Here is a 27,127-nt window from a genome sequence, read left to right as displayed (position 1 = left end):
GTCAGAGTCGGCAATTTTTCTTCCGACAACGCAGCCCTGCCCATAACTACCATTACAAAAATAAATAAATGTGTTAATATGTCTGGAAAATTCGTGAGGGTGAATTTTTAACAGCTATCAAAACACATGTCAGATTTTAAAGGAAAAACATGGGGCGCGTGTACTACATAACTAAGAAAAGAGTAAAGAGTAAAAATGAATTAGAAAACTTACACATCAATGTAATTTTCAGAGCAATAAAAGCGTTAGTTCAGCGTTTAGTTTACAAATAAATCTATTATCTGAGACGCGCTCGAAGTTTTTTTCTTGTAAATCTTACATGTATTTCCATAACTATTAAAAACACACAATCACAGATTGTCCAGACATTCTGTAAGAAGTTTTGAATCTGTATGCGGGGTTTTAAAGCGACAATAGGTTTGAAAAAATATTTTCTTATTTTTAGTCTGTTTTAAAAACCTATGGCTAATTGAAAACTTTTTCCATTTCAATAATTATTCAATAAGTTAAATATTCAATAAATTTTTAGCTTTCTCAGATTAAATCTGAACTGCAAAACTCTTTGTACGAGATTGTTGCGTAGCTTGCAGGACTTAATTTAACGAGAGCTAATCCCCTGTCCTTCTTTTAAGTGTTATATGAAAATTTATTAGATAGAACGTAGATTATTTAAGTATGAAAACAATTTCTAAGGCTTATGGAGCTCCTGAGAACTTAATTATAAATTAAGTTGCTTCCTTAGTTATAATTTAGACCTGATTGCTTGTAGCATGTACATTGTTTTTGAAGTTTAGGTAGGCAAATGTAAAACCCAAAGTGGAAAATAGTTTAAATCGAGTCACTTCTACATGTATTTGCGAGTTTCGAGAATTTTTCTCTAGTGTACAGAGTAGATCTGAACTTTTTTTCTGAAATTCTGTTTCTAAATTTAATAAAACATCTCAATGAAAAAAAAAAAGATAATAATAACGCTTCAAAATATAATCTGACACACAACAACATCATTCGATATTGAACACGTTGATGCCACGGCAGTTTTCAGATATCTGCCCCAAAATGACAATTTGATTTAATCATTTAGAAAAATTAAAAAACTTCAATTCTAGTGCACAGTTATCATCAAAAAGCATAAAAAATGAGATCGCCGGAAAAAAAAAACGTCGCACATGTACCCAAACAAAACGAGCATCACATGATTTACTTTCATGTTAAATTAATGGTATAATACTGCTTTGGAGGTAGCAAAGAAACATTTTTTCATTTTCCCCCAAGCTTGTTGCTAACTGAAGCAAAATAACGTTTCATACAGATTAATTTTCCCAATATTGGACATTTTAATGTGATTCAATGGTTAACTCTCTAAACATCGCCAATAGTGGCCAGAATGAAACCAAATTAAAAAAAAAACACGCCAAATTTGTCGCCAAGTTGGCTAAAAAACTTGGCGACCAGAAGCTTGGCGATATGTCGCCAAGTGTTTTGAATTGTAACACCACTTGAGTTTGCATTGATATTAACAATGATTTCCCCCCAAAAAGGTGTAAAAAAATCCCTTTGGAACATCCCCCATGCAACCAAAAGGAGAAGTACACAACTAGATCCCACTAGGAGTCTTCGTACCAAATTTCAACTTTCTGGGACATACCGTTTTTGAGTTATGTGAGATACATACGTACATACAGACGTCACGAGAAAACTCGTTGTAATTAATTCGGGGATCGTCAAAATGGATATTACGGGTGTCTATACTTTCTTAGGCATATATCCACGTGTGGTCGTGTTGAAATAAAAACTCAACATTTATTCGGTTGCGAGCAAAATTTAAATTAAGGCCTACTTTTGATTAAATTTTTTTCGCGAATACAATACTTCCTTTACTTTGTAAAAGGAAGTAAAAACGACGAGAAACGCGTTATTTTCTGTCCGGCCTCTAAAGAGAAGCCCTTTGTGTGGAAAATTGTTTTAAGAAGTTCCATAAACAACAAAATATTATTTTAATTCTTGAGTTTGAATTTGTTTTCAAAAAAATATTTTTGATTCGTTTTTAAATAAATTTTCTGTTTGGGCAAGCCAGCATTGATTTTTTGTTCTTTTCCCAGAAGTCATCTTTTGATATTTGCATTGATTTTTTCCGAGTTTAATCGTAGCTGCACAAAAGCAAGTGAACAAGTACGAAATAACTCGTAGTTGGCGTCCTAGAAAAAACCGCAATCTACGAGTTATCTCGCAGTTGGCAGTCAAAGTGTAAACAACTAAATTAAAAACTCACTTCCAATGATTCATTCATGGAAATGAAGGATTTCCCTTTTCCCTAACCCCCCTCGCGACAACGGAAAGTTTCAAAATGATAAGTAGATTCAATTCGAAGGCTTGCGAGTCATTTTTGAGAAAGTAGGTACATTTGAATAAGATCAGATTTAGTTCAAGGTTGGATGGGAATAAAACGAGCGAGGACAGAGATGTCAATGCTCAAGAATTTATTGGGTCACGTCAAAATACCAACGGAGCTTGCCAAAAACGAGAATAATTAATCTCCAAGAGGGAGAGAGAGTTTTACGATGTTTACATAATTCTTACCATGGTAACTGTTAAAAAAGTTGCTTTTCGTTGCTATCTTATAGTTCAGTCAATGAACACATTGTAGCGTGCATGGAATATGCGATAATTTTTGACTTCCGAATATTCTTGGGGTAGTTAATAAGTAAACATACTGAAAGTCTCCGACCCTAGGGGGTGAGCTAAAGGTGGGAGGGAAGAGGGAAGAAAATTTTGGGGTTTTCGAGAAAATGTCGGAAACGGTGGAAAAAATGCGTTTAAAATAAAAATTCAAGTTAAATAAACTTCCTACGAAACTGTTTCTACACATATTGGTCAAATTTCCAATAATTTTCCGGGTATATATTATGAAAAATCGATGATTTTTGAAAAAGTTCTCTCTTTTTATCACATACACTGTTAAAAATTTTCGGAAAATTTACGGTAATTGTTACTGGCATCCATGTTGCCAGTAATTATTACCGTAAAAATCAAATGTTACTGTAAAATTTTACGGTTTCCTCGGTAGGCCACAGCAACCAGTTGGCGCTGGGATCGCTTATTTCTCCGGCATAAATTACCGTAAAAATCAGCGATGCGTCGGCGATGCAATTTTACAGTAACAATTACCAGAAAATCTTCCTGAATTTTTAACAGTGTATTTGCTCCTAGGGTCAGGATCAGTGTTCATGAAAATTGTCAATGGCAAAGTTGTAGAGCTTTAAATTTCTTTCAGTTTGATATGGTATTTTGTTATATTTTATTCAACCAATCAAAAGTTACAGAATTTCAAACACGCACTTTCATGGCAAAAAATGGAGCACTTGCCATTTACAAATTTCAAACTGACTCGAAAGGATCGCCCACTATCTCTTTCCTCATTGAATTCGACAATCCTGATGGACAATAAAGAAGTATTTGTGGATTACTACAACACAAATGATGTTTAGGTGGGAGGGGGGGGGGGGGAGTTTCGTGAAATTGTGACTTTGTGACAAGGGGGAAAGAAAGAGTAAGAAATGTGACAACATAAAGCATTTTGTAATGCGAATATGTTCATGAAAAGTAGCTTGCAAAACGAACTTTGTGACAGATAGGGAGGGGTCAAAAATGTTGAAAAAAAGTGTGACATTATTTATGGACACAGCCCTTTACAAGAAATCGGACAAAGATTTGCAAATTTACGTATATGCAGTATGAATTGGTGGACTGAGGACGTGCAGAAAGTCAGACTATACATATTGTTTAAGGAAATTGATAATGACATTGATTTAATTTAACATAAATTTATTGTTACTGAGGATACCTCGTCTACAAAACTGTTAGGCAAAAAGAGACAACTTTATAAACCATATGGACACCAATGTCAGTTAGAAAATTGAAACGACGGTCAAACAAGAAGGTTTCTGTCCAACTTTCATATTAACAGTCAGCTGACAAATCCGCTAATGATGAAGCTGTTGAAAAACGAGACAAATACGCTCCGAGCTTTAGGTGATTTTGACGTTGATATTGAGAAGACGGCTATCATCAGATGGCAAAATTCCTCGGTAGCTATCATTTGAGAGGAAGTCCTCGTGGTTGTTCTCTTGATAGCCAAATTCCCAACTGATCACAACATTCTGCTGTCAAAATGTACCAGAAATCTAAAATCATACAACATGTATCTAAAGTATATATCAACAGTTCTTCTTCCCCCGAATCCATTGAGGCTGCTGGGGTCATATAAACTCTCATGGTATGGTGCTCTAGCCAAGGAAAAGTCCCTCAACGAGTTCCGTTACAGATCATTTATCAAAGTAGTTGTAAACTGATCTCTTACACTGCCGTACCACCAGGTTACGTGTAGCTAGGAACTTAATGTGATATACCGGATTGGGGGTTTAGGAAAGGAGAAATGATCAACTCCTGCCGAAACTCTCGGAATAGGATGTTGTTCCTGACGGAATCTTGAAGATGATTTTGACCAATTACTTTTCTACAACTGACCGGAAAGTCACTTGTAGAAAATCATCGTTAAACTAAACTGTCGCAATCTTGCATTGCAAGGGCAGTTGCAACAATGGAATCAAAATATTTATCCAGGACGAAGGGGACGACGATGACATCAATAAATTATCAATTTCTTAGAAGAACTTTTCTACTGCTGGTGACATGACCCTTCCGCCTCAGAATAAAACCAAGATTTCACCTTAAGGATGATATTTTCATCTTCTAATTACTGTCAGTCCATATTCCATATAAACACTTTCAAAATATGACTAGTAATTATGTAATAAAAACTAAAATTACAAAAAGGTGCTGCCGGTCAGCTAAATTTACCTAATTTCTATTATTAAAATTTTCATTATCATGCTATAGCGTCACATATTCATTTCAATAAGAATAAAGAAATTGAGTACATGCTACAACTTCATAGTTTTTGATTGCTTGTCAGCTAAGTGAAGCGGTGATTGGGCATAGGCTTCGTATTTCTTTAGTATCAGGTTTGCATCAGCAGTTCAAGTATTCAGCTGGTGATTTTCAAGACACAGAAAACCGACAGGGTTCTTGTTACACGATTGCTGCACAAGATCCCTAGAGCGCCTGCTTGGCACAGACACTCTAAGACAATAAGAACGAGATAGTTTTTTTTCCAAAAAATATTGGTTTCCAAGAACTCATACCTAAAAAATCACTGGAAATGTGACATATATGTATGAAAACAATTTCACAATAAATTTAGTTAACTTTCACTTTTATTTGGAAACACATTTTTCCTACCGTTTCCGAACCCCCCCCCCCCCCAAAGCTTGGCTCCCCCTTCCCACCTTTAACTCCCGCCCCCAAGATCTGGGTCTTTCAGTGTGTTTACATATTAATTACTTCAAACAAATTTCTTACTGAGGAAGTGCTGGCTTTCTGTACTTCCTCAGTTCACTTTCGTTAAACAATGCCATGCGCATGGAGCTAATTCAAACTGCATATACGTAGTTCTGCAAAACTCTGTCCGGTTCTTCTTGGTAAGGAGCTGTCCATAAATGATGTTACACTTTTTTACAACATTTTTGACCCCCTCCCCCTTTGTCAAAGTTCGTTTTGAAAGCTACTTTTCATAAACATATTCGCATTAAAAAACGCTTTGTGTCGTCACACTTCTTACTCTTTCCTCCCCCCCTTGTCACCAAAGTCACGACCCCCCCCCCCCACCTAAACATCATTTGTGTTGTAGTAATACACAAATGCTTCTTTATTGTCCATCAGGATTTTCGAATTCAATAAGGAAAGAGATAGTGCGCGATCCTTTCAAGTCAGTTTGAAATTTGTGAATGGTAAGTGTTTCATTTTTTTCCGTGAAAGTGCGTGTTTGAAATTCTGTAACTTTTGATTAGTTGAATAAAATGTAACAGAACAGCATATCAAACTAAAGGAAATTTAAAGCTCTACTACTTTGTCATTGACAATTTTCATGAATACTGATCCTGAGAGGCCCTAGAAGCAAATATTTGACAAAAAGAGATAATTTTTCAAAAAATCATCATTTTTCCATAACGTATACCCGGAACATTATTGGAAATTTGACAAATATGTGTAGAAACAGCTTTGTAGAAAGTTTAGTTAGCTTGAATTTTTATTTTAAACGCATTTTTTCCACCGTTTCTGTTATTTTCTCGAAAAACCCAAAATGTTCTTCATCCCCTCCCTCCCATTTTTAACTCACCCCCTTGGAACGGGGACTTTTAGTATGTTTACTTACTAACTACCCCTAACAATATTCTGAAGTCAAAAATCATTGCATATTCCATGCACGCCAAAACCCTGTTTTGAGCACTCATTGACTGGACTACAGTAAACCTGTAAAGTTGACCACCTGTCTAAGTTGACCGCTTTTTTCAGGCACGGAATTAGCCCTTATCATTTAAATCAACCTTTGCAAGTTGACCACTGAAGTAGTGCACATACAGAAGAAGTAGTATCGTGTTAAAAATTATTTGCTCTTGTGAAAACGAATACGACTTACACTGCAACCAATTCGGTGCACTTTAACATTGCCATTATTTTCATGAAATAAATGCTATTAAAAAATTAAGGTCATGCATTGTTGAAAAAAACACTATAAGGAGTCAATAAGCAGTGGCCATTTTTGGCTTTGGATGATTGGTTTACCGATTTTTCAGGTTCAAGGCATATTCAGAAAACGAAAATTTCGGGAAACCGCATCGCTTTAAAAAACGTCAAAATCAATTTTTTAGATTATGTCTTTTCCTTTTTTCCAGGTTTAGAGCTAGTAGTTTTAGCACTGTATATCACAAATAGCGTGTGTAGAAGTCTTTCTATCATTTTTGGTCGAAATTTTAATTTAAAAGAAGTTTTCCATTAAATTATTACATATATTACACAAACTGTACAGTCTAATTAACAATAATAAAAAGTTAAAGTAATAAAAATAATTAATTTAATTGGAGAAGGCGGAAAAAAAATGCAATTGGCAATAGATCCCGTTGATTGGACATTTGGTTCATCGGCATATGGATAGTAATCGGCGCTTTACTGTATAGGTAAAATGTTCAAATTATTTATTTTCTGAACAATTACGAATAGCTTATTATATTCTTTTGACCAAAGTTGATGTTGCTCTGATTTTACAAATTACCATGATAACGAATACAACTGTAGCTTAGTGTTTTAGAATTCATTAAGAGGGCAAATTTTTGTATCCATCGTTACAAATCGTTTGCGTTCATTCAAGGCTTAACTTAAGCATACAAGTTATATCTCTGCGAACTCCACTGTCCACCGGCCTCCACGAGTGAGACCACTCTTGGGAGGTGGCGACAATGCCCTACACACATACTCCTACGCTCACACAGACACATACACACGCGTACATACACAGACATGCCTGCACATGCACACGCCTGCATGCAAACACTTCTGCACACGCACACGCCTGCAGAAACATACAACCGTCTACACAGGCTTTTTTTAGTACACGCACACACGCCCAGAGGCGGATACAGACTACCATTTAGGGGGGGGGGCATTCTGAAGAATGCCCCCCCCCATATACAGCAAACTTACAGTTTTGGCAGGAAAAATCTTTTGAAACTGCTTAGGTGTCAATAAAAAGCAACAAATCGGTCAGGAGTAAGACATAGGATGTTAAATTTCACAAGCAATGAAAAGAAGTAGTACTTCAAATATTTACTTTCAAAAGTAATAAGGGAACTGAAAGTCAACTGAAATCGTTTACATTTTATTCATAAAATGCTTGAGCAGAATTGTGGACGGATACTATTGTCGACGGTTTGCGGGGTGGTGGTCATGACCCCCAAGACCCTCTCTTTGTACCCGTGCCATCATACACACACATACACGCGCCTACACATACATGCACACGTCAAAACACGCACATGCCTGCATCACACTCGGATTGCGAAAAACATAGTTTGGATTCAGGAAGTCAAAATTCATTTTTAAAAAGTCTTGTACCATAAGGTCTTAAATTCGAGTAACCAGCCAGATGCCGGAGGGTGATTCCACGGTCCCGTGTGGGACAGCTTGCACAAAATTTTCCTTTTTGTTTCGTATCTACACAAATTAGTAAGGGCTGAAAGTTAAAAGTTTGTTTACCAAGTGAAAGTACTTAACTTGTGTGATTTGTTGAACAAAAAATCCTTTTCTAATTTTTTTAATTCGTATTTTTTAAATGAAGTTTACCTGTCATGTGTGGGGACACACTTTTAGACATCTGCTTTAAAGTTCTTTATTGAAACAATATATCCTTCGAATCTGTTGATGCAAATTTGTTAAATATTATACTTTGCTTTTCGACTAATTATTTTTTAGTCTTAGTTTCAAAAAGAAACAAATAGTATGCGGTTCTAAAGGAAATGAGACATTTTGTCCCACGCGTGGCAACTCTGTATTTCATACCAAAATATTCAAAAACTGAAAAAAAAAAAAAAAAAAGATTTTTTCTCCTACGAAGCCACACATACACGTTTGATTTCTTAGGTGAAAGAATTTTGCGTTTTACACCAGTTTGAAATTAAATATAGATCTGTTATGTGAGGGACAAAATATCTGTTTTTTTCGTGGAATAGCCCCGGATATTTCACTTAATCTTTTAAGATTTTCCTCTTTCTTCAACTCTAGCATTAGTTTGCACAGAACTTTTCTTTTTTTCCCTTCAAAACCCTCGTTTTGACGTTTCCGGATGAAATATAGCTCAAGGCAAATTATTCATTGTTCTCAGAGATATGCAACACTTTTCTGACGAAAAGCCAGCCTGCACTGAAATTCCCACCCGTCCTCGACTCACTTAACGCAAGTCGCAAAATGTTTGAAAGGGAAGGAAATGCTTTTCGGATTAGATTTGTGGGGAAGCATTTCGGAGAAAAGGAATCATTTTGCTGACGAGGGAACTTTCCTTTATCTTGGAGATATTATTTTTGCACTTGCATATTACCAGGCGTCACACACACTTCTCTCCCATTGTTAAGAGTTAATGCCTGAAAAAAAAAAAAAAAAATCGTGGGGTGAGCACAGGTGCGGTTCTTGGGGGGGGGGGGGGGGGAATCATGACCTCCCTTAAGTGACTAAACATCTTGGAGTCTTGCATTGCAAAAAATTCGCTTTTGGCTCCTATTTGAGCCCGATAATTGCACTTTGATCACCCTCCCCCTTCCGTTAATGATCCCCTACAAAATCAGAGCTAGATTATGGACCATCAGAGCTGGAACAAAATCAGAGCTCTGATTTTTTGCAAGGGAACTACTCAACTAGATAACTAAATTTTGCAAATCAGAATGTTTCATTTTTGTTTGAAAGAAAATAGTAAATAATTCTAGTTAAATAATACAATAGTCTAATAATAAAATATTCAATAAAATAGAATATGTTTTCTTTTTAATTAAATATGTCTAATAAATACTTCTAATTAAAGAATCTTTAGAAATGGTAGTTTAATAGGGGAATCCAATTTTTACATTCCTCAAAAAATTAATAGGTATGTTGAATTTTCCTCGAAGCAGTGTGAAAAAACCGAATTAAAACCGTGTGGTAATTATCTAGTTGCAGAATTCATCTCACGAATTCAATCATTAGTAGCTTCGAGGCACAAACTCGAAAAGTAAAAGTAAATTTAATAATGTGTAGCAACTGTAAGATACATAAAGTGTCGTTTTAAAAAAACTTTTAGAAGAAAAGACGGAAAAAACAATAGTAAAAAATGTTTATTGATTTTACATTGTTCAGACGTTTTACATACCCCCAATCGTATTATAATTTTACCTTCATTCAACTATTTATGTTGACTTTTTAAAAATGCTGCTATAATTGTGGACAAAATTAAGAAATGGAAGGCATTTTCCCAAATATCTCGAGAAATACTGGATAAAAATTAATGAAATTTGGTATGGATATAGCTTATAGTAAAGCAATAGTGTGTGCAAAGTAAAAACTAAAGTGCCATTCATTGGCAAGTGTAATTGCCGAATGTCCAATGTGGACTGAACTTCAGGATGAAAGATGGCAATGAAAATGAGGCTTGTATGGAGTGTGGCCGCCTCTAGTATGGTGTGTGGTCACCTCTGACAGATAGACAGCATGCACAACGAGTATATATGCTGTTAATAAGAGAGTTAAGATATGCTTGTGAAAGGCCCTCCCACTCTTCCACCAGAGCGGTTTTTAACTCTATAATGGTTTTGGGTGAATGTTGGTGTATCGCAATAGCCCTCCTAAGAGCATTCCAAGCATGTTCATTAGGGTTAAGGTCAGGAGATTTGGCTGTGCAATCCATTCAATGAATATCTTCGCTTTCCAGATACTCCTCAACCAGGACAGCTCTATGTGATCGGCATTGTCGTCCGTAAAATGGATTCAGGGCCAACAGAACCCTTGAAATGACACACATAGGGTTGTATGATCTCCTTCCTGTACCTCTGGGCATTCACGGAACCAGTGTCAAACACATGGAGTGGTGTGCATCATCTCTGCCCAAACCATCAATCCTGCAACAGCATAATGGTCCCTTTCCATGATGTTACTGGGAGGGTATCGGATCCCACGTTCCTTCCATATGAATATTCGCCGAGAATCAGGTTGTACAGAATCTGGACTTATCTGTAAAATTAACATTAACCTATTGGAGCACTGTCCAGTCTTGGTGGTGTCTGCACCATTGTACCAGCTCTCTTTTGTGGGAGTGAGTGAGGGGGATGCAAATCGTGGGCTTCCTGGCATACAAGCCTCAATGACCAAGCCTCCTGTCTTGCTTGAAACTAATGTTCCTGTGGCAGCAACGAGGTCCCTCAACAGTTGTGTTGCTATAGCCGTCCTCTGGCGCTTGGTTGTAAGTAACAAATACAGTATTTATTGGGCGTTGTTGCTCTCAGACAACCTTGCTCTGGTCTTCTGGACACTGTCCCACTTTTTTAAAACTAACTCCACAGATTCGAAGCAACGCGTGGAGTTTCACCCAATTCCCTAGCAACCTGAGCTTGGGAAAGTCCTGCCTCAAATGTACCCACAATTTTCTACCTCTTACCTTCGCCTAAACGATGAGGTTCACTCATTTCACCCAAAAATCAACAAGATTGTTCAAGAAACACAATACAAGTCGTTAATGTCTCGTAGAGTGGAAAGGGCTAAGAAGCTGGCTGCTGACTTATATACCTCCTGCTGCCTTAGCAACGTCCACAAGAATACATGAACTCGTCTCAGCGACACCAGCGCCATAGTGCTATTATATGGTAACCAAATGTCCAGATTTTCCGAGAAATATGTGAATATGCCTTCCATCTCTTAATTTTGTCCACCAGTGTATTTGAAAACACTATATATGTCTTGATAGCTTTAAAATAACTTTAAAACAACGAAAGGCTTTTTTTGCAGCGAAAGTCATCTTTATGCATTCGATGAATGAGTCGCTCAGAAACCGTTACGGTTCAAATTCATTTTTCAATATTTTCTTATTTGTTATTTATAAAATACGAAAGTTTTAACAATACTTTGCTAGCAACTAAATAAATGTATACTCTAGACCTCCAATGTATTTTTTTCATATTTTTTGAAAGTAATTGCAAATAAAACTTATTTTACAGACCCACTTCCCTTAAAAAGTTTCGAAAGATTATATTGCACAAAGAAAAACAAATGTCTGGAACTTTGTAAAATGTGGCACGGAGGTCCTTCGATTCCTATTAATTTAAATATTGAGACTCATGAAATTGTCCTTATCCACAAGTTGACAGGTAATTGTACACAATTTTTTTTTCTTTTGTTTAAGCCTGATTGGTGTCGTACGTGAGTCATTTGACACAACTTTTATTTTTGTGGAACACCGTGCAACGCAGATGGTTATGTAAAATACACTATCACTACTTTCAAAGAAAAAAGCTCATATGTAGTATAATACAGTGCGCAGAAGAAGTATTTTCTTTTTTTGTTTCCTGAACTCAACCACATTAGCTTTTGAGTGATTCAAGTAATTTTAAGAAAAGCCCAATATCCTTTTCAATACAACACAAAAGCTATATACCACCATAGCTGTGCTTAGATGTTACAGAATGCGAAAAGTTTTAACATTTCTTGACTGATAAACTGATTAATACATATAGTATACAATTTTAAAGTGCTTTTTTAAAATTCATATCTCTGTAAACTTGCCGAATAGTCGCAAACTAATATTTAACTGCGTTTATGTAACTTGACCTATTTTATGAGCACTTTTACAATATTAAAACTTGTGTTACTCGTATAAAGAAAATTATATGAGCAAATTGAGTTGTTTAAATTTATCGTCAGGTAAAGCTATGTTGACAAAGCCGATGCCTAAATCTTGGCCAATAACGTCAAGAGTTAAGTCTCTCAATTTTTGGTTTTACTTGATAATCGACGACTTGTTGATTTTGATACGTCACATTTGTCCGAAGAAGCATAATAAATAATTTAGTTATTTATCAAGTGAATACGAATTCGGGTTGTTCGTGAAAACTATTCTTAAAATCTTGTGATTGAGGTTGTAAATATTGTTATGATTCTGAAATGAAAAAAAAAAAAGAAAAGAAAAGAAAAGAAAAGAAAAAAGACAAGTACAAGAAAATGAAAAACCACAAAATTGATGAACATTCGACAAGATCGCCTGTAGTAGAAACAAAAGTTTAGTTATTTTTTACACTGAAAAAAACACAGATTTTTTTAGTTCTACCTTATTTATGTTTTGAGAAATAAAAACAACAGAAACCAAAACGTTTTCCCAAGTTATAACTGTAAAAAGTGGAAAGTTAAGATTTTTACTATTCCTTTTGTTACGGGGTTGATTATTTTTCTTTTTTTTAGTTGTGCTTAAGAACAGCATTTAAAGAAAAATCCTGCATAGAAATAAAATTTCAATTATTTTAAAGGATCTTATCCACAGCACCACAGCGAAATTTTCTCCGCGTGATCACCTCTATTTTACAAGAACTTTCTCAAAATAACGAATTTGACGGATTTTAATATGCAGTTGCTATTAGTTCATATATTCATGCACTAAGAGATCCGTGTAGTTTGACTTTATTTTCGACAAGGCACCATTAAAAAGTTATATCGAAATACATTTGTAGATCGACTACTTTATGTTGTTCCTAGTTTCTCGTCCATTGAGATATGTTTTTCACATAGCTCCCAAATCAAATTTTCACTTGAAAAACTTTTTTCTTTGAACCCAAAAAAAATCTTATTCTTAATTTGGTTCAAAGCTGTAAATCCAATGTATACAATCATACAGATCGAGTTTTATTGTTAGTGTTTTTAAACATCATTCTGGGTTCTACTTTCAAACATCACGTTCACGCTCTGTATATATCATTTCAATTTGAGCCTCAGTGTGTTTTTATAGCTAATCTACGGATTATATTCCAAGAAGAATTGATTAACATTTCGCTCCAGATTGACGTTATAGCTTCGCCCTAAAACCATGCGAAAAACCTATTCTGCAATGGTTTGGGGGAGCCGTTATGACGTCAATCTGAAAGTGAAATACTACCGAATATTTGAAAATGAAGTTCTATTTTTAAAATTTACAAAATAATCACGTTGTCCATTTTCAAAGGAATTCGTAGAACAAGAAGATGGATCAAGATAGGTTTCACTGTAATAAAAAACACTATGGCAATTTAATTGTCAACCATATACACTAAGAAAAAATTTCCGGCTAAGGATTTTGACCTCTGGTACTGTTTTGTTTTTGAACTAAATGCTTTTTGAATGTCCTCTGGATTACTTTTGCTGCATTATCTTGCTGTTTCCGCTTCAGAGTTGTGGAAACAATTTCAACAAGGTTCCGCGTTGGAAACGTTTTCCTGAATCGTTGATCAACTTGGCGTCGAACGATCCGAAATTCTTCCGAATCTTCAACATCTCCGAGGACTAAATTCACCAAACTGTGAAGGATGTCCAGGCAATGAATTCGATCCCCTGTCGCAATGGGAAGATTCATAGCCACTAATGCAGGTTCATTCGGTTTCTCGATGCCCAGTGGAGGCTCCAGAGAGTCTACAAAATCTGACAGCTGGCTGTGGTGGATGAACTGCGAGGCGCTTGGGTCAAACTGCGACCAACAGACATAGAACATTTCGATGTCTTCCTCCGATATACCAGTCTCTTCCTTACTAGCTTGGCTAAGATTCTCCAGAATTACAGCAATGTACATGTTGATGATGACCATGAAGTTAATGATGATATAAGTGACTAAGTAAATGACCGCAATGGTTGGGTGCCCACAATTTCCATTTGGCATGCCTTTATAGTGAATATCACAGTTTGGTGGACGGACCATTAGAGTGTCCAGAACATCATTCCATCCAGCGGAAGTAGCCAATCGGAAGAGTAGGACCATGCTATTTGCGAACGTCTGGAAATTGACCATCTCCGACAGGCCACTTCCACCCCCTCCTGTGTCTGGAAGTTTAACGTGACCGAACAGAGACATGCCAATGATGGCATAAACGAATGTCACTAAGAATAAAAGGGCACCAATGTTGAACAAGGCTGGAAGGGAGATCACCAGAGCGAATAACAGTTTCCGGATCCCTTTAGCGGCCTTGATGAGGCGTAAGATACGTCCGATGCGTATGAGACGAACAACTCTGAGCAATGTTGGGCTAATGACAAGTTTCTGAAGCGCTTCTTCGAAAATAATTCCTGTAAGAAAGAAAACCTATTTTTATCATAAAGTTTATACAATACAGATATCCGAAAAAATTAAAGTGAAATCTGTGTAAGTTGACCACTCGCGGTGCACTATTTTAGTGGTCAACTTAAACAGGTGATCAAATTACAAAAGTTGATTTATATGATAATGGCTAATTCTGTGCCTGAGCGGTCAACTTACAAGGGTGGTCAACTTCACAGGTTTTACTGTTCTTTCATGCAGCAAATATCACCCAAAATCGATTTCTCAGAAATTAAACGCTACTTTAAAAATGAAAATTACTCGCAAAAGTTTGGAGAATAATATATTGGGAAAATTATTCAAGTTTAAGCAATCGTAACGGGAAAGGAGGCCGCGCTCCTTGCAGAAGATATCACAAAGAAACTTTCGTTTCAAGGACATGATAACTTTTATAAATGACTTGAAAATTGAATGTGTTAAATCTTTGTTTCTGAATTCAAACACATTTTTCTAACGACGAATTTTAATCTTTCTTGAATTGACTAAGTTTTTTTTGAATTTTTGACAATTCGTACCTGCATAAAAAATAAACATTTTGTTTGAAATTTACAACCTGTTTCTTTTCGCTCCCTCACCATCATTATTACTTGTTTTAATTAACCTTATCAAAGCTTGTATCGTAAAAAAAAAAAGATGTTAACACGTGTCCTGAATCACCACTTTCTCAGTCGTCTCGATGGCAGGTCACTGTGACCTCCCAAAAATTTCCTTATTCAGAAAATTTTGTCTGACAAATAAGCAAATTCAGAGACAAAATTACAAAATTGCAATTATTTAAATGCCTAAATGTCCCTTTTCATTAGATGCACACGCATATGTGCATACCGGTATTTTATCTTTAGGCAAATTTTGGAGTTCCATTCGCAAATTGAGAACTCCCGCCCTCCCAAAAATTTACGCTTGGGACATCCCAGCATTATCTGAGGGGTTAATTTGTAGTATCGCTAAAAATTACATATTTAAATGCAAACTGTTCAAAATGTTAGCTAAAAAAATCAACTTCAAAAAATCTTTCCTTTTTTTTTTACATTCAAAGTTGAAAAGGGTCACGATTCATCCCATTTTGCCATTGCGTTTTATTTATACATGCAGTTTCAAGTAAAGCCCTGAATCGTAGAATAAGTAGCGTCACGTCGTCCATCTTGGGGCTAAACGCAGCTTTTTTCCGAGGTATGCCTTGGTGAAGTTGCCTGCTTTGCTTCTCGATTGCGGTTTCTTATGAACTCCATATTATTCCCCAATGAAAAACAAAACACGCTACTGTTTTGCAGACATAGGCAGAAAGCGGCATTTAGCCCCAAGATGGCGGACGTGCCGCTACTTAAGCTACGATCTAGTGTTTTAGTTTGTAAAAATATTCGTCGAAATGTACAGATAAAAGGCATACCAATGACAGACATGACAATTACAGTCAGGTCAAACACATTCCACGGGAAGGTGAAATAATACTGCCTCAGTCCAATGATTTTGATGACAGCCTCGATCCCAAAGATGGTAGTGAACACGATATTCAATGTTTCCAAGATATGAGTCACTTCATCTGGCTGTTGGTAGTGCTCCACGGTCATTGCGATCATGTTCAGTATGATGAGGGCAAATACGATCATCTCAAACCTAGAAGTAAAAATTACCGAGAGTGAAAAAAACATACCGTAAACCCTCATTAATCCAGGCTAAATTAAACAGGAGTTCGCTCAATCAGTACAGCCACTTAGATGTACGTACTGTATAAATAAAAGGCGAGTTAGCACAATAATGCATTTTTGCGATTCGTTTTGTTTTTTTTTTGTGTGTGTGTGTGTGTATGTGTTTTAGTAATTTAATTTTGTAATTTTCTCTTATGTAGTTTTTATTTCATTCTCTTGAAGTCAAAATAAATATTTTTTTTGCTATGAACAGTAGTTTGCTTATGTTTCTTGGCTCAATTAATATCTTATTTAGTTTAATCCGTACTTTCATTAATTCGGACGACCTGGATCCCCCTATTAGTCCAGATTCGTAAGATTCTACTGTATTTGTTAATTGGGGAAAAATACATTGTTCTTTACTTTGTAAAAGGAAACAATGTGTAAAGATAGATTTTGCATCATTTTGTTTTTCGTAGATCCTAATATAGTTTCAGAAAAATTAACAAAGTTATGAAAAAATGCTGGTGACTGATTTCTTTGTATGGTACTAGGAGAATAATATTATTAAGTACAAAAATGCAAAATTCATTGTAGACCTAAAATTCTGATTTTCAAAGAACCTTTGTTTCTGCGTAAAGAAAGTTTTGTGCTGACGACGCTAAGAATTGTGAAAAGGGTTCCCTGTAACTCCGAAACACGTATATCCAATATTTCTTTATTTGTTCTTTAGAAACGTTGTTGTTACCATTCATACAATATAATAAGGCAAAAATTAGCAATGAAAATTCTAGACAAAAAATTTCGAGAAAGGATTGCTTCTTCAGTGAAAATTCCTTTCCGTTTTCATAGCAACTCTAAAATACGTATGCATTCCTTGCGAATTTTGTGTCTCATCACGTCGAGTACGTTCAAACTTATAACACCCTCTTTTTACATGGGGGGGGGGGGGTTAAAAATGAAATTGGTTTTAACAATGTGGTGTCCTTTTCAATATTCAAAAAATACTTATAGTAACTGTTAACAGTGGCGGTGATTCGAGGAGCAACCCCCCTCCACTTTTTATGGTTCGTTTTTGTAATTTATTTTCCAATTAGGGTCTAAGGACCTTTAAACTTCAAAATTTTCGATTTTCTGGAAAAAATATATGTTATGCACAGTTTAATTTTGAACAATTTGATACCTTATTTATTACTATACGCCAAAAACTTTTCGAGTTATTGTAAAATGCTTAAACTTTCCCCATAGAGATTTATGTTAACAGTAGCTGTTTAAGCCTCTTTTTCTCAGGTGCCGGTTTCTTCGGTTTTCTCGTTTTGCGCGCATGATATCTCAGAAAGTTTCTTATATATATCTGTAAAACTTTTAATGTATGTTTATCTAGTTTATATTTATGACCTGAACCTAAATTTATTTATTTTATTAAAATTATTTATTTATTTTTTTGAAATTTGGTAAGTTAATATCAAAAATTTCCAAAATTTTGGGTAAAAAATATTAAATTTTAACTTTAACTTTTTAGTTGAAATTTAGGTTCAGATTGTCTAGATGTATCAGACAAACATGCATGAAAAGTTTTACGGAAATATATAAAGAACTTCTGAAATATCATGCGCGCAAAACGAGAAAACCGAAGAAATCGACACCTGAGAAAAAGAGGCTTAAATAGCTGCTGTTAACATTAATCTCTACGGGGAAAGTTTACGCATTTTTACAATAACTCGAAAAGTGTTTGGCGTATGGTAATAAATAAGGTATCAAATTGTTCAGAATAAAATTATGCATAACATATATTTTTTCCAGAAAATCGAAAATTCGGAAGATTAAAGGTCCTTAGACCCCTTAAGAGACCAAAATTAAAAATTATAAAAAAAAAAAAAAAAAAAAAAAAAAAAAAAAACAGAAATGTCAATTTTCAGAGCATAATTATTTGTTTTACCTTGTACATCTGTTTACGAAACATTATTTAGCACAAGCAATAACTTTTAGTTTATGTATTCTATGTATTCATTGTTTAGATATTAGTAAATCAATTGTTTTACTTAAACTAGCCATACTGAAATACACCGCCAGCTCAGTCAATTCCAGCCGAGGACTGCAGTTTCGTGCTTATTAGCACTCATCAGCCCGGCATAGGAAAGTGACTGAGCTGGAGACGGAAAACCTCTTACGGAAGCCAAGAGCGCCAAACAAACTGGTAGCTAATGTAGAATTAGCACAGACATTCTACACTAGCTACCAGTTTGTTTGGCCCTCTTGGCTTCCATAAGAGGTTTTCCATCTCCAGCTCAGTCACTTTCCTATGCCGGGCTGATGAGTGCTAATAAGCACGAAACTGCAGTCCTCGGCTGGAAATGACTGAGCTGGCGGTGTATTTCACGTATTTCTGCTTTAGCCCTGGCTAATGGGCGGTAATTTACTGAATATAGCCATACTGGTTTAATGAAATTATTACCAAGTGTTTGTGACGTCTCAAAATACTTTGGGGGATAAATAAATTAAGTCTAATTCAAGTCTAAGTAAAGAATAAATACCTTTGTGCTGAAAAATTAAAATGTCAGTAATCCAACGTTATTAAGCACAAAACTTGCAAATGATTGCAGACACGTGTTTCGGACTTTTTGCATTGTTTATGGGTTTTCTTTTAAAATTTATTACTTAACGGTTTTTTCCTGATGGAATTATATAATAAATTTTGTCTCCATGTGTCATTTTATCTTTTTTGTTTTGTTTAATTTCTATTTTTGATATTTATACTACCTCCTGTTCCACCGTGTTGCTTTTCTCGGATGACTTTTCATCCAAAAGCTCACACTTCTTTGCATTGAAAAAGGTGTTCCTTGTAACACCGAAACACGTGTCTGCAATCATTTGCAAGTTTTGTGCTTAATAACGTTGGATTACTGACATTTTAATCAAGTCTAAGTGTTTCTTTGGGAAAAATTAATGTGTACATAATTCACCAAAATCTTAAGAAAAACGTAAGTTAAATTGTTACATTTACATCAATTACTCCTTATTAGCTCTCAAAATCAGCCCTATCAAAATGTTGTACTTTCTTTTTTTTTCATTTTTTGCTGCTACTAAAAGTCCTATAGCTTTTAGCTGTCGTTTTTTTGCCCCCCCCCCTTTCAGTTCCAATCGCTGCCTCCGACTGTTAAGAAATTTTGGCAGTTATTTTTTGCACAATTCAGCATATTGCTATTAAATTATTCAATCTTATATGAAATAGGACGTCTCCGACATTTTTCCTGAATTTTGTCACCATACTTTCAAATTACTTATCAAAAAGAAATCATTCTTTGTATTCATAACCATTTAATATAAGCCGTAACAGAAAAACAAAGTTTGAAGAAATACCATAGTGTAAGGACGTTTGGGTTTTTTGGCTCTTTGGGTATCGTGAAAATGGTTCTAAAAGATGAGAGAAGGGTAACGCGTTTTGCATTGTAAGGTGTGCCAAGTTTATCACACACGATTTTTGAAAGGTTTATAAAACAAAGTGATAAGATAAACAAGCAAAAAGAGTTTTCGGGAATAACCTTTTGAGCTATGTTATCGTTCAGATAGTGACCAGGGAAATTAATTTATCTCTTTAAATATCCTTTCTTAGAAATAAATCCAGCTGTTGATACTCCATTTTGTAAACTATACTGTTTTATTAAAAAAAAAAGTTCAAGTTTTCATGTGCTTTTTTCAAGAGTAAGAGTTTAATATTTTTCCGGAATTTACGTAAGGCGCCATTTTAAAGCTTTTTTTTTTTTCTTTTTTCACCGCTTTCAGTGAAAAACAAAGAGAACTCACTCTTTTTAATCGAAAAAAAAATCGATTTTTTTCTAATTCGTATCACGCATTGCTTCAATGCATAGCTTACAGGAACAGAGACACACTGCCTCAGTCGATTAGAGCGTCGAGCTAATAATGCGGAGTTGCCCCGAATAGCCCCAAAACTATCGTTTCGATGATCTATTTTCTTCAGCAGAATTCTGTATAACTTCATTTACACAAAAGAGAGGCATCGACTTCAATTATATTTTTTGCTTTGTTACGCATTGCTTTAATGTCATCTCATTATAGGGGCCCATTAGTTCAGTTGTGTCATTAAGAGTGTCGTGTTTATAACGTGGATGTCATGGGACTGATCCTCCCATGTGCAGAAAATGTAATGTTTGAAAAGCTTTTTCAGATCCAAACTCCGTTGGATGTGACCAGGGAAAAAAAGAAATAAATGACTTTGTATACCATTTGGTTTTTGGACACATGCCTTAGGTCAGGTGCCTCAAACAGCTTAATGTTTAAAAGCTAAAACTTATTCTGAACATACCATATGATATAAATAAAACTGAATGGCATGCGAATATATATTTCGATCCTGTGTTTAAGCGTTGCCATTTCAACTCATTGTAGCACTTAAGTTTGTCGTTAACCCATTCCTTGCCCCGGCCGATACAGGATCGGCCGCGCAGTTTGTGTTAATACTGCCCCGGCCGATTCAGGCTCGTCGCAAGAAAATGGTTCCTAAATGCCCTCGACGATCCTGTGTCGTCACGGCGTTTCTAGCAGTTTTTGCTTCGCCCCGAATATGTGTCGGTGATCCTTCCAGGGGCAGAACCCTGTTATGGCGCTTCTCTGTTGGGTTCTGGAGCTTTTAGGGGAGCGGTAATTAAGCTCTTTTCCTTAGACAAAAGGGATGTAACTTTTTGTATTTCACCGAACTTGTAATTTATTTTATTTTACTAAGATATTAACCTTTCAAGTACTCTTTGAAGGGACACATATAATGCTTCAAATAATCAGGCATTATATTTTTATCTTTTCGTGGAAGCTTTGTTTCTTAGCATTCTGGCATTTGAACTCCTGATGAACAAGTGTAAAAATATTTCCTTACATATTTATCCATATTTCTATGCCTGAATAAAGCAAATAAACAGAGATATGTTTTTCTTGTTATCAAAAATCCACCTTCTTACGCAAGTATCCTTCACTAAATTGTTCATAATCCTGAAATTTTATAATTTATTTTACACAATATTATTTTTTAAAAATTATCTTACATATCTTAATTTTGTACGAGTATGTTTTTTTTATTATTATAATGTGTTTACTACGTTTTTTATTTATTTGTACACTATTATTATTTTTTATTACTTATTTATTTTAAATCATGATATTTTGAAACGTAAATTATATCTTTTTATATTCGCAGCACCATTTGATGGATTTTTAGTGATACGGTTTTGAATATTTTTTATTTCACGAAAAAAAAAATAACGACCGCATTGACTATACGTAAAAGTTGACCATGCAAAACATAAAATAGATACGACAGTACGAATGAAATGATAATATCTTGAGTTCTTTTGTTGTATGCTTTACTCATAAGAAACGAAACATTCCTTTTCTCCCATTCTTTTTCAGATTTTATTTATTGTCTTAAAAATGGTTCCAATGTTTAATTGCACTTTCTTTTATGAGATTTTAAAAATATAAATTAAATATTTGGTTTCTTTTCAATAATCAAATTGCCATAATTAGTAAATAATCCTATGAAACTAACTAAAATTTATCCAAGTATGTTTAAAAAAAAGATTTAAAATCCGACTCGATTTCAAGCAAGATCTCTTTTTTTTTTATCTTCTGAAGACATGTTCCATCATATAAGCATAAAAGCTTGCTTTGAAATTCTTTTCTGAGCTAAACTGTTTTGTTGTAAGAAAATAATGTGGAAGGGTTGACCACAAAACACTAAAACCTTCTGACCATTCTTTGAATGGAACTAACTTGCTCGGATGTTTGCAAAGAGGGTCCTTGGAGAATACAGACCTCCCAGTCGGTCTAGTTATTCCTCTCTCAGCTGGGGGCTTTTAGTTGCATGCAAAAAAGTATCCTTTAGGGAAATAGGGGATTAGCCGCAAGATTTGATCTTTTGTAATCATTTATCTTTAAAATACTTCCCACGCTTGAGCAACTGATATCTGGGCATTCAGAAGGGATTTAAAAGTCATCTGAATTACGATAAAAGTCGACCATAGTCCTGCCATCAAAGGGATGTCTCTGTGTTTATTGGTCGTTTTGAAGTGTCACAATATATCAAAAGGCACCGAAGAATACTTTTTATCCTCTTAGAAAATCATTCCCACACTTAAAGCGTTTTTGTCCATTCAATTCGCTTGCTCACACGTTGGATCGATCAGTCAATTGTTTGAAGAATGTTTTGTTGAGGCCTTTTGAAAGATAGATCATCTTACATTTAACATTAAAAGAAAAAAAAAAGATATACTGAGATAAAAGCAAAAAGAAAAATAAATCAATAAAATAATTAGTGTTATGAAAATAATTTCTTTTCGTCCAATCCTCTATTGTTTCTTATTTTCCTGTTATGTACTGCATAAATGTATGAATATTTCAGCACATATTAGCAACCTTGTATTTTATTGCACTATTTAATTCAGTTTTTAAAAACAAATAAAGCGAAGCGATTTTCGAATGCAAGCTGAACAGCAAAAACAACATTAAAATACCGATAGCAAAATGGGGAGAAAAGTGTTATTACAATGTAGCAAAAAGCAACTCCGTTTCGTTATCTGCGGCATGCGCGTTAAGGGTTTTCGGGCTGGTCATGGAATGGGTTAAGATAGTACTTTCAAAAGAGTTTCCAAATGATTCATGTGCCTGTAGAATTTTTTTTTTTTTTTGCATCAAACTTTCAAGAAATATAACGTCTGGTGGGGGAAAGTAGTCATACATCAAATAAAAGACTATATATTTGAAATAAATGGAAGAATGAGGGTAATTCTTTTATTGTAGATTTTAACAATTAGGAATTAAGTGTTGAACTACAAATTTTAATTCTGGAAATACTACATTTTGTGCAAAAAGTATTTTTGTTTGCTTATGAAACATTAAAAATCTAAATGCTTCTTTTAACTTCTTTGTAAAATTTTGTTCATTAGAAATTTTATCAGATTGGGTGTGCAGGCAGCTTCCCGGATGTCTCAAGAACACGTCTGCATAATGTCATATATTGATATGTAACCGGTTAGCAGTAACCGTAACTGTAATCTTTGTGCGTGAAGTTTCAGTTCTGGTTCTGTTCGTGATGTATATAGTTGTGTGTCCGTGATGTGAATAATGTATAACAAAAGTATTGTGCCGTATTAAATTATGCCTCGCCTCTGCTATGTGTAAGTACACACATGCCCACTCCACCTCAAAGGATAAATACATCACATATAAACAGCTAGGGTAGATTAATTTTACATAAAATTTCAGATCAACTTTAAGCAAGATGGGGTAAAGTGGTTATAGGTTAATCTTAACAAAAATGTTTTACCTAAAAACCTTTACTCATTATTTATATGACAGATATCAGCTAAATATTTATTTTACTAAACATTTACTGATTTAAAGGTATATTGGATTAAGCAAAACTGAGCTTAAATGTGATACATATCAATTGAATTAGTTCAAGACTGCTCAGTCTTATGCTCAGCTAAGGTTTGCAGACGAAGGAGCCGAATCAGTCTTCTGCCTTCGGGTGCTCCAGGCCTTGTACCTACAGAAGCTGTAAACACTTTTCCTTTCAGCGGATAGAGCTACCCATTCTGCTATTAGTAGATTTGCAAGTGGTCATATCAAGGGCCTTTCTTTCGATAAGGGGCAATAATTATATTTGATGTGTCCCAAAAGCAACTTACAACAGGTCTCAGTAGAACATGTGTTGATCTGTGCGGGCCTTATCAGGGAAGACATTTATTCTAGTCCTCTTCTGGTGATTGACTTTATGAAGGTTTTTGGACTCGTGGACCTGGTCTAGCCTAGTGGCTAGATCCGAAGGAATAAGACAACAACAACAACAGCATATCAATCGAATTAGTTCAAGACTAATTCTATAACATATGAAAAATTCGTTGCAACCACAGCTTTAAATTTGTTCAGGTGGAACAATTTACATTCCTCCTCCCCCCCTTCTAAAAAAATATGGCTATTTATGACGGTTTTACATCAAATTTTTTCAATTATAACCTCTTTGTCCCACCCCAGGACATTAACATATGTATAAAAAAGAAAATGACATGAAGATGTTAAAATCAATTTTATTCTTCCAAAAACTCTGTGCAATGGGTTCTTTATTAACGTAATGTAAAATAACAAAAAAAAAAAAGTTTTTAAAGAATTTTTTGAAATTATTAGTTACTTAAGTTGAAAAATCTGGATTTTATGACCACTTTACCTCACCAGACCCTATTAAAATTCTGCAAAGACAAGATGATTAAGAATTGTTCAGGATTGTGGTGTATCTTGGACAGCACGTGACCTAACTTTACCCCAAGACTTTAGGTACTTTTGTCTCAGCAACTAAAACACTGGATTAGTATTACAAAGGTCCATTGTTCCAATCGAAGCATGGATACACATCGCTCCTCCTCATCGTCCACATCCGTACACTACATACTGGTGACCCGGGGATGACAAATAAGATTTATCAAAATATAATCATGTAGTTTTTTTCTAGCACATTGTTAACAAGAATATGAGTGTTACTAAGTTTTGGTAAAAGGATAAGATTACACAGGGTTAAATTTATATGGGTATGGGTATTATAGTTAACAAATGAAACTTACCAGTTTGGTCTTGGTGTTCCAGACTCTGGGATGATGTAGCATCAGAAGGCATAAGTACTGCTGCAATTTAAAAAAAACATTACAGAAACAGGAAAAAAAAAACTTAGTATACCATTGGGCAACTGGGAACATGTGTTAGGTCATGTTGTTTTAAAGCAGGGTTGCCAACTGCTCCGCATTTTGCGGAGTTGCTCCTCAAAAATAGCGAAACTCAACCAAAAGGTTACTTTGCTCTGCAATTCCTGGCCAAGCGTTTTCAAGCATGACAAAGTGTTTAAAGCTGTTTTTAGCCTACTTTCCCAGTAAAAGTCAGAAAAAGAAGAAAAAAGCATGAAAGAAGGCTTAATGCATCTTAAAAATATCGAAAAAAACAAAAAAAAAAAAGTCAAAAACAAATAAAATAATTAAATAAATATTGAAAAATTAAAAATTTGAAAGTAGGGTATTGAGATGGGAAAAATGTCTGTCGGTCTGTCCTCCCCAATAACTTTTGAATGAATAGTCCGATTCGAACAAACTTTTTTTTTGTTCGAAAGATCTCAGCGAGGACACCTCATTCCCATATTTCACTTTTTGATTTGAACTATTTTTTGTTCAATTTTGAACAGTTCAAAAAAACTTAACATTAGCGCCTACGGGGAAATTCAAGGCAATTTCGAACTATGAGGCAAATTTGCTTCAAACAAACTTTGTAGGAAAAAGCTTTTGATGAAAAACTTGTATTTAAAATATCTTTTGATTTGAACAATTTTCCGTTCAATTTTGAACAGTTCAAATCCCTTAACATTAGCGCCTACGGGGAAACTGAAAGTCAATGTAGATTCCGTACTTGAAGGCGGATTTTTTTCAAACAAATTTTGTTGGAAATAGTGCTGGACACCAAACTACAGACTTCAACTCTGAGAATTTAGGGCCACTTGACTCCAACTCATATGCCTGACAATTAATCGGACTCCGACTCCCCGACTTTGACTCTGACTTCGTAGCTTTGGCAAAATTTATACGCGGAGGACAAACGACCGACTCCGATTCTTAGATATTCCACTCCGACTCCTTTACTCCAAAATGAGATTGACTCCGACTCCGTAGCTATGGTTTTGACTGTGAAATAATTATTATTGATCTGACTTGTTTTTATTTTTAAGCTAAAGTTTTAATTTAGGTATTCAGTTTTCGGCGAATAAACTCGAATCATTTATGTTTCTACATAAAGATATGCGCAGACGATTTTTTTTTCTTTTTGACAATGCAAATTATTTCTTTAAGTTGACATTTTATTGTTTTTATTTATTTTGGTAAGTGCATTAATTCATTTAAAATATTGTTTTTGGCAACAGGGAAAAAAGAAACGATTTTTTTTTTTTGATATGATGTATTTATTTTAATGAACTTATTAATTTTAATTATTATTTTTCATTTTGAAAGATGTTTAAGACTTTTTTAATGGAAAAAAGTGTATTAGCTGCTTTGTTCAAAAGTTGCTGCTTTTTTTTTACGCATTTAATTTTTTTAGATGAGTGAGGAATATTTTGTTCCTAGAAATCAGTTTAAAGTATTTAAATTATTGATCAGGTACTAGAAAGTAGTATGGGTATACGGGAAAGTAGGCTCCAGAGGCGTAGCTAGACCCGACTTTCGGGGGGGGGGGGGAGTTTCTTCTTTATATATATATATATAAAATTAAGCAAACAGAATTACAAAAATTAAACAAATTATAAATAACAAATGATGATAAAAAGGAAAAATGCAAACAGCTATTAAGTAGGAATAGAAAAAGAGTGAATCCAGAGCTCATCAGCCGTGGAGGATTCATTAATTATGGTCAAAAGACCAAAATTTTAACTATAAACTAAAAGAGAATGTTTAAGCTCAAGTACATGTAATATAGAGTAACAATGGGCAAACGCACCACTTGCTAAACTAAAAACAATAAACTAGAGCTCAAACCTAAAACTAAAAGCAGGGGGTTTCGCCTCGACTAATTAGGAAAACAAGTTCCGATAATTAGCCTTCCACGGGACAGTACCTGCCAATAACAAAATTGTCTTACCTTGAAATCCGCGTAACCAAATCAAATCCATTGTTCAGCCTGATAAAATAACCAATCCATTCGTCAACAAAACATTAAAAACATAAAACCA

General features: G+C 34.8%; 1 protein-coding gene across 1 annotated transcript in view; it reads right to left on the bottom strand.

Moving 5' to 3' along the window:
* Positions 1-13,612: 13,612 nt before the first annotated feature.
* Positions 13,613-27,127, bottom strand: part of LOC129230170 (sodium channel protein 60E-like) — a 205,024-nt gene continuing 191,509 nt past the window's right edge. Inside the window, exons 25-26 of the mRNA XM_054864572.1 lie at positions 16,125-16,351; positions 13,613-14,706 (exon numbers count right to left, since the gene is read on the bottom strand). Of these exons, the coding sequence (XP_054720547.1) occupies positions 13,718-14,706; positions 16,125-16,351 (1,216 nt within the window). The 3' untranslated portion in view covers positions 13,613-13,717. The remainder of the gene's footprint in view (positions 14,707-16,124; positions 16,352-27,127) is intronic.

The sequence above is a fragment of the Uloborus diversus genome, chromosome 9 (assembly GCF_026930045.1).
Source record: "Uloborus diversus isolate 005 chromosome 9, Udiv.v.3.1, whole genome shotgun sequence".
Taxonomy (NCBI): Eukaryota; Metazoa; Arthropoda; class Arachnida; order Araneae; family Uloboridae; genus Uloborus; species Uloborus diversus.
This window is presented reverse-complemented; position numbering and strand designations above follow the sequence as displayed.